This window comes from Girardinichthys multiradiatus, chromosome 21 (genome assembly GCF_021462225.1).
Source record: "Girardinichthys multiradiatus isolate DD_20200921_A chromosome 21, DD_fGirMul_XY1, whole genome shotgun sequence".
In the NCBI taxonomy this organism is placed as follows: Eukaryota; Metazoa; Chordata; class Actinopteri; order Cyprinodontiformes; family Goodeidae; genus Girardinichthys; species Girardinichthys multiradiatus.
This window is the reverse complement of record NC_061813.1, coordinates 25,832,109-25,844,680: the sequence shown is the minus strand read 5'-3', so window position 1 is coordinate 25,844,680 and position 12,572 is coordinate 25,832,109. Positions and strand designations below refer to the sequence as shown.

The following is a 12,572-nucleotide window of genomic DNA, read 5'->3' as shown; positions in this document are numbered from 1 at the left end:
GGCCAGCTTTACTGCAAACATGAAGCTCTTGTTATTTTTCGGATTGGTGGCTGTTGCCCTGGCTGAGGTCAAACGCTTTGAGGGGTAACGTTTTTATTTAATCAAAGAAAAGAAAATGCTTTAGTTTGAATTTCACATGACTGTCAGAAGATGTGCTAATTATGCCTTTACGCTTTTTTATGACTGTGAGGTAAATTATTGTAGAGCCAAATTGACCCAGTGTTAACAAGGAGACCATGAGAATCAGGTGTAAATCTGCAATCTGCTTGCATCTCACATTAACTGGAAGTTCAGCATTGCACAGATGTATTGATCAACACCTCTTCTCTTAATACTTCTATTTCTTGTACAGCCAGATGTTCAAACAATCTTTGGTCTTTAACATAGTTTTTATTTGGTATTTTTACTTTTTTTTTCAAACTTATTTTCAGTCGTTGTACTCAGACATTTTTTGTTTGTCAGTGGTGTATTTTGATATGAGTAATATGGCTTACTGTCAAACTAAAAAAAGTTATTGTTCCTTCGCACCCAAAAGGAATTTCCAATAGCTTGTTTCCATGTACATTCAAAGAGAGTATGTCCCCGCCTGTTTTATGCACAGAATAAGCACACACAAAAATACTGCTGTTCTGTTTTTAATGAATTTGCTGGATTGCATTATGGTTTAAACTCTAAAATATTAATATATGATTTATTAACATGATTCATTTAATAAATCTATAATTTCAGTATGTCAATTTCATTGATAAATTTAGTTAACTCATTAAGTTTCATAATAAAAAATTTGTATCTTTCACAGAAGAGGCTTTGTTGGGGTAGTTTGTTGATGTGTGAGGCTGGAGGAAATCCTAGCAAGAACCACCTCTGGCGTTTGTTTTGCAGTTTCAGAAGGAGCCATGAATTTTTCAAGCATAATAAATAATAACAAAGCATACTATGCAAAGTTTCTGGTGGTTCTTTATTAGTTAGCTTGTTCCCATTTTTTTCAGTTCAGTCTACTGAAAATTGTAAAGATTGCTCAGTTTTACTTTAGCATCATATTACAGATGTACATTAAAAAACTTTACAGCACATTGGTCTATGGATGGCACATTAAATTTTTTTGTTGTTATTTCATTGTTTGAGCCAGTCTTAGTTTTATTTATAGCAAAAGAAAATTAAGTACAACCATAGAAAATAAAACGGAGAACACAGAAGAAAAACCAAAAGGAAACAAGCCATTCTCAGGTCTAAGAGCTCCGGATGTGTGTACATTTGGAAAGGCAGTCAATGAGAAGGTATAGAACTTCCTCTAGATGAAGACAGGAGACTATATTCATTATTGTGGTTTAAAACATGTTGATGAAACTGATTTCTACCAAAGCATATCTTTAATCTAGAAAAACTGCACTGAACAGTTTTTTGGCTATTTAAGAGCAATAAAGCTATGTGTGTGGTTGCAAAATAACAATTAAAGAAACTATTAAGGAATATATTTAGAAAATGATTTAGAGGTAAGTATAAAAAGTTTTTCTCTCTTTTTTCCACTGTCAAAATGTCACTGATTAGATAAATCAACCATTTAACTCTATTTATTATGATGTGGGAAGTGTTTTACCTTTTTTTAAACCATTCTTTCCTCCACAGAGATAAGGTCTTCCGACTGAAGCCGAATCTGGATGCACATGTGACCATCATTAAGGATCTGGCTAAAAGCATTGAGGTCCATGTCTACCTTTACAGACACTCAATGTACACTGCTGTTCTATTGCACTAAATGATTTACATGGTGTTTATAGTGAACAATAAAAAAAGCAAAACATGAACAATATTTTTAGAGACTGTTCAGGTGTGCTGCAAATTACTCACCAAGTTTAATTTTTTTATTTGTTTATTTCCTAAATGAAACTGCAGATGTTTGCATGTATTTCTGCATCACCTTTTCACCACTTAATGTTGAAAGCTTTATTAGAAGCTTGTGGTCAAGCAATTCAATTCACAAACGTTGCCACAGACTTTGCTGTCACCTGCAGGTCGACTTCTGGAGGCCCGACAGTGAGGATCTGGTGACCATCGGCACTGATGTGGACATCCAAATTCCTGCCAGGTACCTCAATCTGGTGTACGCCACGTTGGACCAGAGTGCCATGGAGTATGAGTAAGTTGCTGAATTAGCATTTACCTAAGTGTAAATCTCTGTAAATATAGTTTGAAAACTCAACTGGATCACTGTTCAGGATTTTCATCGAGGATGTTCAGTCTGCTGTTGATGGCCAGGCTGACAGTGGTGCCTCTCCAAGAGCTCACAGCTACACCAAGTACAACACGTGGAGCGAAGTACGAGAGGAAAACAACATAAATCATAAAAATAGTGACACCTTCTGATGTCATTTAATGCTTTATAAAGATATTTATGTTGTTTTGTTTTAGATTGAAGCATGGATAGATTCCACTGCCTCCGCCAACCCTACCCTGGTCAGCAAGCAGGTCATCGGAAACACATTTGAAGGACGTCCATTGATTCTCCTTAAGGTACGTCAGCTTCACCCAGTAATTGCAAATGAGTCCCACCCTTTCATTAATTTTATTTCATTGTTCAATTACTTAATTTAATTAAACAACCACAGATTGGCAAGTCGTCCACCTCAACTAAACCTGCAATCTTCATGGACTGTGGTTTCCATGCCAGAGAGTGGATTGCTCATGCTTTCTGCCAGTGGTTTGTCAAGGAGGTAAGTGACAAACCAACATGTTTGTTAACTTTATTTCGATTTTGATCAGGAGCTTTATTCTACCCCGCCCCCCCCCCGAACGTTCCTCAGGCTGTGGAAACCTACGGCAGTGATACTGAGATGACCAGCCTACTCAACGACATGGATGTCTATGTTATGCCTGTCTTTAACGTTGACGGCTATATCTTCTCTCACACTAACGTAGGTTACAGGCTATTCAAACCTTAAGTTTCAGTCTAACATAAACTAAGCCTAATGTTTATCCTCTTGGGAACAACAGAACAGGATGTGGAGAAAGACTCGCTCCAAGATATCTGGAACATCTTGCATTGGAACCGATCCCAACAGGAACTTTGACGCTGGCTGGTGCAGTAAGTGCAAAGAGTTGTATCTTAAATGGAAAATCTAGCCGTTATATTTTCAAGTTATACAAAGAAGAAGTTGGTGTAGAAAATTCAAAATCCCTGAAACAGATGCTAAGATATTCAGAATTTAGTTTTGGGTAAAAACTAAATCTGGCGGACCCAAGATTCAGCCAGACACAGTACTGAAAGTTTAAAAGGTTTATTGAGCCACAGGAAAACGTCACACAGGTAACACTCCTCACAGCATCCAGGAATCACTGAGGCAGAAAGAGGGCTTAGTGACTTGTAGTCTCTCCAGATTTTGCAGGGATCAGAAAAGCCACTAACCTGCTTTTGTCTTGAGTGGAACTTGAAACCCGGAGGGGAAACCTCAGTGGGCAGCAGGCGGTGATCTCCACAGCACAGGTAAGAAGTGACTCCAGGCTGAATAATCCGAGGGCTAGGCTGGCTCAATAGTCCAAGGACAGAAACATGGTCAACGATTGGAACAAGAGGCAAGGGGCAGGCAGAGGCATAAACCAGAGTAACCATTAGAAACTGGTAGACCTGTCACAAAATCCATCGCAATATGTGACCATGGGCGAGGGGGAATTGGCAAAGGGTGCAACAACCCCGCAGGGGGGCGACGAGAAGGCTTGGCTCGACAACATGGAGTGCATTCAGCAACAAAGTCTTTGACATCCTTGACCAGCAATGGCCACCCAAACTGAGTTTGAAGTGTCTGAATGGTTCTGCTGATTCCTGGATGACAAACTAAACGAGAGCAATGGCAAGACTCCAGTACCTTAGGCACAAGGCGTTGAGGGACAAAACAGCGGTCAGGTGGACATGATGGTGGGATAGGCAGATCTCTAATGGCTTCCTGGACCTCCCTTTCCCCCTCCACTCAGGACACAGACAACCTGACAGTTTCAGGAAGGATAAACTCCTCTTCACCCGCAGACTGAGATTCTTCAGGTTTGTCATTTTTACTCCCTGGCCTGTAAGATAGGGAGAAATTAAAACGACCAAAAAACAAAGCCCACCTAGCCTGTCTGGGGTTTAGCCGTTTTGCCGATTTCAGGTAGTCCAAGTTCTTATGGTCAGTCCACACCATAAACGGCTCCTTAGTCCCCTCCAGCCAATGTCTCCACTCTGTCAATGCCAACTTGACAGCCAATAACTCTCTGTCTCCCACGTCATAATTCCGCTCAGCCTGTGACAGAGTCCTTGAAAAGAAGGCACATGGGTGAACACGATCATCCTCACCTCTTTGGCTTAATACAGCTTCGACCCCAGTGCTTGAGGCATCCACCTCCATGATAAACTGTCTCTCTGGGTCAGGAGACTGTCACACTGGAGCTGACGTGAAGAGCTCCTTTAACCTATTGAAGGCCTTCTCTGCATCCTTATTCCACACAAATTTCACCTTGGAAGAGGTAAGAGCGTTTAGGGGAGTAGCAACCAGGCTGTAATTTCTAATAAACCTCCTATAGAAGTTTGCAAAGCCCAGAAATCTTTGAAGCTGCTTGCGATCAGTTGGAACAGGCCATTCCAATATGGCCTTAACTGTGGAGGGGTCGACAAGCACTTGATCTGGGGAAATGATGAAGCCCAAAAAGGAAGTGGTAGTTATGTGGAACTCACATTTCTCTGCCTTGACGAAGAACTGGTTTTGGAGAAGACGCAGGAGAACAGCTCTGACATGTTTTCTGTGGGTTTCCAGATCTTGAGAATAAATCAGTATGTCATCAAGATAAACAAATACGAATTGACCCACCATGTCTCTTAGAACGTCATTGACCAATGACTGAAAAACTGCAGGAGCATTAGTAAGTCCAAATGGCATGACCTTGTATTCATAATGGCCCGTAGGCGTGTTGAAAGCCGTTTTCCACTCATCTCCTTCTCTGATTCGGACCAGATATGCAATCCTTAGATCCAGCTTAGAAAATATCTTGGCTCCCTGGATCTGATCAAAAGCTGTGTTCATGAGTGGTAAGGGATATCTATTTTTAACTGTTATCTCATTAAGGCCTCTATAATCAATGCATGGTCTCAATGAACCATCCTTCTTCCCAACAAAAAAGAAACCAGCACCTGCAGGAGAGGAGGAGGGTTGAATGTGCCCTGCCTTTAATGCCTCATCAACATAACTCTTCATGGCCCTGTGCTCTGGACCAGACAATGAATAGGTTCTGCCTTTAGGGGGTGATGTGCCAGGAAGCAAATCAATAGCACAATCATAAAGTCTATGGGGTGGCAGAGCTGTGGCCTTGATTTTAATAAATACCTCCTTTAAATCATGGTATTCTTGCAGTACCTTGGATAAATCCGGATAGGTCTCCTCAACCTCATTCTCCACACTAACCTCCATAGCAGCAGACAAAAGACAGTCAGTGGAACATGACTCAGACCAACCCAGAACTTCTTTTTTCTTCCAGTCGATGTGAGGGTTGTGTTTCTGCAACCAGGAGGCCCCTAGGACTACAGAAAGTTCAGGTGAATTAATGATCATGAAAGTTACTTTTTCTTGATGATTACCTCGACTGTTAAGGTAATCTCCTCCATCCTGAGATGTGAATTGTTCATGCTGTGACCATCCAAAGCTAGCACGTTTCTTGTGTCAGCTGACAGAATAAGATTTATGCCGTTCTTATTTGCAAATGTTTCGTCCATAAATTCAGTATCTGCTCCTGAATCAATAAACACAGCCCCCTGGAGAGACAAAGAAGAGGTTTGAAAATGGGCAGGAAACAAGAAGGAGGAGGCAGATAGTTGACTTCAGCTCAGTAGAGACCTCCCTTCCTCTGCTGAGCCTGTCCTTTCAGTGGACACCTGAGTGCTAAATGTCCTTCTCTCCACAATAAAAACAGAGCTTGAATTTTCTCCGACGATCTTTCTCCTCAGGGGTAATCTTGGTTCTGCCCAATTGCATGGGCTCACAATTATCATTTTCCTCAGTGAGAGATGACCGACTCCTTCTCTCACACCGGTGTGCAGAAACCTGAGTTAATGATGAGCGACCCTTCTCATCGCGCTTCTCCTTCCTTCTCTCTGCCAGCCGAATATCATTGCGAGCAGCCAAATCCTCGAGTTGTTTCAGGGAAGAAGGATAGTCACAGGTCGCTAGCTCATCCTTGATGTCTTCGTTTAATCCCTTCATGAATGCATCCATTTGTGTTGCCTCATTCCAACGGCTCTCTGCAGTCAACAAATGAAAGTCAATTATAGAAGTCGAGACAGGCTGATCACCCTGTTTGAGGGACAATAATCCTCTAGCAGCCTCACGACTTGGAACGACTGGGTCAAAAACTCGAATGAGTTCCTTGGAAAAAGTTTCATAAAATTACAAGATGCAGACCTGTTATGCCATTCAGCAGTTCCCCACTGTTTTGCCTTTCCTGCCAGCAGAGATATTACAAACGCCACCTTGGAACATTCAGTGGGAAAGATGACGGCTGAAGCTCAAAATTAATTTCACACTGAGTTAGAAAAGCTCAACATTGGTCTGAGTCTCCCCTGAACATCTCAGGTGGAGAGAGGCGTGGCTCCCTTACCTCTGCTGTTGTCCGTGTTACTTGGGTGTGGTTTCTTTGTGACGGTGGCGGCTCGAAGACAAGATTGTCAGAACGTAATGTGGAAATCATTTCCTCCATGCCGGAACCCAACCAGGAAAGAGTCTCATCAACGTGGGTACGTCACTGTTGTGCTGGCGATGGGTTCATTTTTGGCCAGATTTTTCTGCTATGAATCAGAAAAAGGTGGACCCAAGATTCAGCCAGACACAGTACTGAAAGTTTAAAAGGTTTATTCAGCCACAGGAAAACGTCACACAGGTAACACTCCTCACAGCTTCCAGGAATCACTGAGGCAGAAAGAGGGATTAGTGACTTGTAGTCTCCCCAGATTTTGCAGGGATCAGAAAAGCCACTAACCTGCTTTTGTCTTGAGTGGAACTTGAAACCCAGAGGGGAAACCTCAGTGGGCAGCAGGCGGTGATCTCCACAGCACAGGTAAGAAGTGAGTCCAGGCTGAATAATCCGAGGGCTAGGCTGGCTCAATAATCCAAGGACAGAAACATGGTCAACGATCGGAACAAGAGGCGTCAGGCAAGGGGCAGGCAGAGGCATAAACCAGATGCAGGAAACAAGGTCGACAACCAAAATCCAAATAGTCCGACAGGGAGCAGGCAGAGGCATAAATCCAAAAGGCAAGGCAAGGTCAAGAACAATGATCAGACAGGAAGGAACGCTGGATATCTACTCACACAATGGCTTTCAAAAATCTGGCACCGTCTGCTTGTCAGAGTCAGTATATATCAGGGAAGACACAGGTGCTTGGCATTCCACAGATTACACTACACTGCAGCAGTCACCAGGTGCATCTAATCTGCTGATTGCAGCCAGGGAGACAGGGTAGAGCAGACATGCCAGAATCATAACAGTTCTGATCCAATATATACACAGAGGCTAAGATAATAAAAAGCTTTTAAAAGAGGTTAAACCAAAACCTTGTGGAAAAGCAAAATCACACCAAGTATAAGTGGAAATCTAAAGAATTAAGAAAAAACAGAACCTTGGTAGGCAGAATCAGAAATCCGATATTTACACACATGTACAAAAGGACACATTTTTCCACTGTCTAACAGTTAATCAGACTAAACTTCCTGTTTTAGGTCTATTAGGAATACCAAAATTGTTTCAATTTGGTAAATGCCAGATTAATAATATATTTTAAAACTTCAGAAGTTTACTTACATGGTTATTACTATCAAATCTGATTCATCCTGGGGTACAATTTCCAAATGCCTGAACCACCATGTCCATCTGTTCAAACAATTACAGGCAATATAAACAGCATGGGAATGTCCATGAATCATAGCATTCAATAGGGAGATAAGTTTTTTGTACGAGAGATGAATGTGTTTTACCATCAAATTCACGTATAAACCCCAAAACAAAAGTAACAGACCTTGTAAATATGCTGCCTGAAGCTGATAAGAGAGTGTCATTTTCCACAGCGTAACGACTCCTGCACCAACAAAGGCTGATAAGCCAATGACAGGGGAAGAAGCCATTACACAAAAGGCATGGTTAGAGTTTGCAAATGCTCTCAGGGACAAAAACCTTGAGTTTTGTAGACATGTGCTGTACTCTGAAGAAAACTATCAGTGAAGTGTTTTGGCCATAATGATCATTCTGGGTCTTCCAAATGGACATACTAAATTAGTTAATTAGTGGTTTAAGAGCAACAAAGTCAATATGTTGGAGTTGACATCAAAAATCCCTGATCTCGATCTCATAGAAAAGGCAGAGCCTGAGAGGTGTGTGTGTTCAAGGAGCCCACAAACCTGGCTCAGTTACACCAGTTCTATAAGGAGTAATGGGCCAAAATTACAGCAAACCAATTTGAATAGCTTCTGCAAGACACTTCTACCACATACAAAGAGAAATGTATGTAAAATTCTGAATTTAGATGATGGTTTTAAATAATTATCTCCCAATATTCTGTTATTCTGGCATTTAGTAAATAGAACTTCCTACCTGACCGGAAACAGGAAGGGTTTTGTCTGATCTGATGTTAGCAAATGAGAAAAAAAGGGTTATGTGTCTTTTTGTACAGTGTATGGACACGTCTGTACTTAGACAGGTATAAGCAAACAAACAAAAAGAAAAACACATTAAACAACAAACTATTTTAATGTCATAACTGATGGCTTTCCCCCATTTTCCTCAGCAATTGGAGCTTCCAGTGACCCCTGCAGCGAGACCTTCTGTGGCAAAACCCCTGAGTCCGAGATTGAGACGAAGACTCTCGCTGACTTTATCCGCAGTAACAAGTCCACCATCAAGGCCTACATCACTGTGCATTCATACTCTCAGCTGCTTCTCTTCCCCTACTCCTACACCTATAATCTGGCTGCACACCACAGCGAGCTGGTAAGTCCACAGAGACTTACCGTCTAAGTCCTGAATTCTTAATTAGGGCATGATGTGTACTGTATATGTAATTGGGAGGATTTGAATTTCTATAAATAACACAATCCATGAAACATCAATGAATCCCACTTTCAAGAGAAATAGAGCTGGCAGAATTTGAGTGGATAAAAACTTCTTGTAATGTCTCCTAATGTGTTTTCAAAAGCTTAAGTGTGAACTAAAACCAGCCCCATCACTGTGTGACTCTTATCTACAGGCCACATTTAGCTGCAGCAAACCATTTACCCCCCACTAAAAGGCCTCATTCTCATGGCTCTTTCATCTCTAACCGGGGGTGTTAGCACAGTTAGCACTCACACCCCTGATCTCCAGCTCTCACACTGACTGAACCTCATTGCAATGCTCTGCCCCGTCTGTTGCTCACTTGTGATTCAGGCTCTGCGCCGACACTTTACAAAACAAACGTTCTCCAGGGATCCACCATAACTCATGTGTTCCCTTGGAAATATAATTTCCTGCTCATGCATTTATTTGAGGGGGTTTAATTTCCTTCTAGCAACTCACTAAAGCTTTCTGCAGTTTTTCTGTGTCATATTGAAAAATATTTAGCGTTTGAACAAGTGCAAATGATATATAGATGAAGCATAGATAAAGCAGGTGGGAAACCCAAATGTTTTGCAGAATAATTGCTGTTTGGATCTTGTTGAAGACAAAATTCCCAATATGTAAGAGGTTACTTATGGTGGCTAATTTCTGCAAACTGAAGGAAAATCATGTTTGCTGACAAATGCATTTTTCCATACATGGTGTCACATTTTACTCAACAACTCTCTGATACACGGTATAATTTACGGAGGATGGTAAACTGGTCAGGTCCTGCTGCAGCAAATCATCCCCAAACCATGACACTTTCACCTCCATGCTTCACAGTTAGAAAGGGGAGTTTTGTTCTAGATTACTGCATTTGGGTTATGCCAAACATTACATCTGTTCTGGTTTTGAAATAATTCACTTTTAAGCTCATTTGTGGAAAGACTATTATCCCAGAAGTTCTGGCCTGGTACATTCCCTCCAGCAAACTCCAGTCTGGTTTCTGGTTTGTTTTTTCTGGAGACCTCCCAATTAAAGTAAACTTGTTCCGTCTGTCTCTAACTGTACAGGCCTGCACTTTACGTTACAGTACCAAGAGCCTGCTATTGGTAGCGTCATGATAGTTTTTGGAGACTTCTTTCAGGTAGCATCTGCCACCAGAGTGAACTTGCTTAGATAGCCAGACCTGGGTATGTTAGCAGTTGTTTTGAATGTCCTAGACTACTTTCTGGACAGTGGAATGGCTAAATATTTTTAACCTCTTTCAGATTCAAAAGCTGCTGCAATCATCTGTCAGAAGGCCTCAGGCAGCTCTTTTGAGCTTAATATGGTGTTTGTTCTCACCTTAACAGTCAGAAGCACACCAGACTAAATGTCTGAGGTTTAAACAGGGCAAACCTCCTAAGTAATAATGTTCTAATTTAATCTAATAAGCCTGTGTTTGATTTTAACCATTTTAGATTGCAATAAATGTGGGAGTGTCCTGATTTATTCTTAATCAGAAGTTTATTTTTTGTTTTTACAGTTCACATATTTTTTTTAATGTATTTATTTGAGTTTTGTTACATTACTTGAATGTCCTAGCACTGTGAAAATTAATATTTCATGTCCATATGTCCAAATGCTATATAAGAAAAACAAAGGGTGTCCTAATTTTTCACAGCTGTACATGTTATTGCTTTGCTTTTTATGACCAAATCTCTTAAAAACTGTCCTTTAACGTTTATTCTTATTTGCCTTCTGTATCATAGTTAACTGTTGCTAAGGGAGCCACTGCTGCTCTGACTAGTCTGTATGGCACCCGCTACACCATTGGACCAGGTGCAACAACTATATGTGAGTAAAGGCAACAATATATCTGTATTTGCCTTTTAAGGGAAACGTATGTTTAATGAATGACTGACAGTTTACACATCTGACATTCTGCATGATAATGTTGTTATTAAGCATGAATCAGAGGGAGGTCCCTCTAGAGACAACAAATGGCTACTTCTTTTCTTTCTTTACATTAGCATATGCTGCACTGTGTAACTACTTCGCTCTTTATTTGTCTTCAGACCCAGCTGCAGGAGGCTCTGATGACTGGGCCTATGACCTGGGAATAAAATATTCCTACACCATTGAGTTGCGCGACACTGGTTTTTATGGCTTCCTGCTGCCAGAGTCTCAGATCAAGCCCACATGTGAGGAGACCATGCTGGCCATCAAGTATATTGCCACCTACGTGCAGAAGAACCTCTATTAAAAACTGTGGCAGCCAAGCCCCCCTGCCAATGCAACTCAACTGCAGCAGCCCCCTCAGCCCTTGCCACCTATAACCAATTTTCTGCCCTGTTTCCATGGATACGGTCACGTCCCACCATGTTTTCTCACTGTGTTTGACCGAATGTCAAGATGAGTGAAAACAATAAAATCAATGATCCATTCCAACATGGTGAATCAATTTTTTATGTTCATCCTGAGGCCATTTCATTGTTGAAGGACATAAACAACAGAACAGGCAGGTCAAAACTTATTTTTTTGGGATTTGAACCATGTATATTTTACAGATGGCCCTATTCCAATGGACGATGTTTGTCTGTTCTTGGGGATTATGGTCCAGCAACACAGTAGGGGACACAGAGCTCTCCTTGGCAGCGTCTCTACTCTGCCAAGCATCTGTCTGAACGTGGACAATGCTCAATGGTACTTTCATCATCCCCATTGGAAAATAGATTTGGAGCGTACTCTTTCATAAAAGAACACTAAAAAAAAAACATTGCATAATACAATTTATCCACTGTAGTAGAAGAAAACAGACAACAAACCTGAACATCCCGAGTTTGACCAGTTAGCGTTAAAGAAAGGGCACTGTGCAGTAGAGTCTAGGGTTTTATCCTAACATTAGCTGCAGGCACAAAAAAGACTTCACTACAGGCCAAAAGATCCACTTTGTACTGAAAAAGATAATAGTTTCACTGATATGTTTTACACCTAAATAAAGATGTTATATAAGGAGCCACTTATCTGAATACATAACCTTCTCTGGCTTAAACAAAAGCATGACATACATGCAGTATGCAGACTGATTTGTTTTTTACTTTTCCACTAAAGTTTTTAATCTTGCAGATCTTCTCAAGGCTTTAGCAATTATTAAGCAATAGCCTAGTAACGTCATTGTATACCTGAAGTTAGACTGAGGAATTGCTGCATATGAATGAAAGCAAAGTCTAATCATGCTTTAAATGTATCTCCATACATTGCATATTGCTTTTTAAGAAAGGCATTGTAAAATGAAACTTGAAGTGGCTTCTAAGTGTTTGGCCTGTAGTCTACGTGCCTTTTGTTCTACACTGCAGGCCCCTTATACCGACGGCTTTTAGAAGATGTAAGAAGCCTTTTAAGAGACTGACCAACTTTCTGACATAAATATTTACAAACTGGACTAATAGAACACATCATGATATAAATACAATATCTTTTTTATTTAAAAGAAGGGTCATCAT

The 12,572-nt window shown here is 40.9% G+C and overlaps 1 protein-coding gene across 1 annotated transcript; it reads left to right on the top strand.

Moving 5' to 3' along the window:
- Positions 1 to 11,517, top strand: cpb1 (carboxypeptidase B1 (tissue)). Its single transcript, XM_047349164.1, has 11 exons — positions 1 to 84; positions 1,627 to 1,702; positions 2,013 to 2,137; positions 2,217 to 2,316; positions 2,410 to 2,511; positions 2,607 to 2,711; positions 2,802 to 2,912; positions 2,992 to 3,082; positions 8,795 to 8,997; positions 10,839 to 10,923; positions 11,145 to 11,517. Exons 1-11 carry the CDS (start codon positions 20 to 22, stop codon positions 11,330 to 11,332), a joined length of 1,251 nt encoding a protein of 416 aa, XP_047205120.1. The 5' UTR covers positions 1 to 19; the 3' UTR covers positions 11,333 to 11,517.
- Positions 11,518 to 12,572: the final 1,055 nt, after the last annotated feature.

Bases quoted from the DNA above. Each gene is read 5' to 3' on its own strand.
- cpb1 (XM_047349164.1), top strand. From the start codon at position 20: ATGAAGCTCTTGTTATTTTTCGGATTGGTGGCTGTTGCCCTGGCTGAG. The intron at 1,703-2,012 runs GTCCATGTCTAC...TGTCACCTGCAG, and splicing joins ATCTGGCTAAAAGCATTGAG to GTCGACTTCTGGAGGCCCGA. The intron at 8,998-10,838 runs GTAAGTCCACAG...TCTGTATCATAG, and splicing joins CTGCACACCACAGCGAGCTG to TTAACTGTTGCTAAGGGAGC.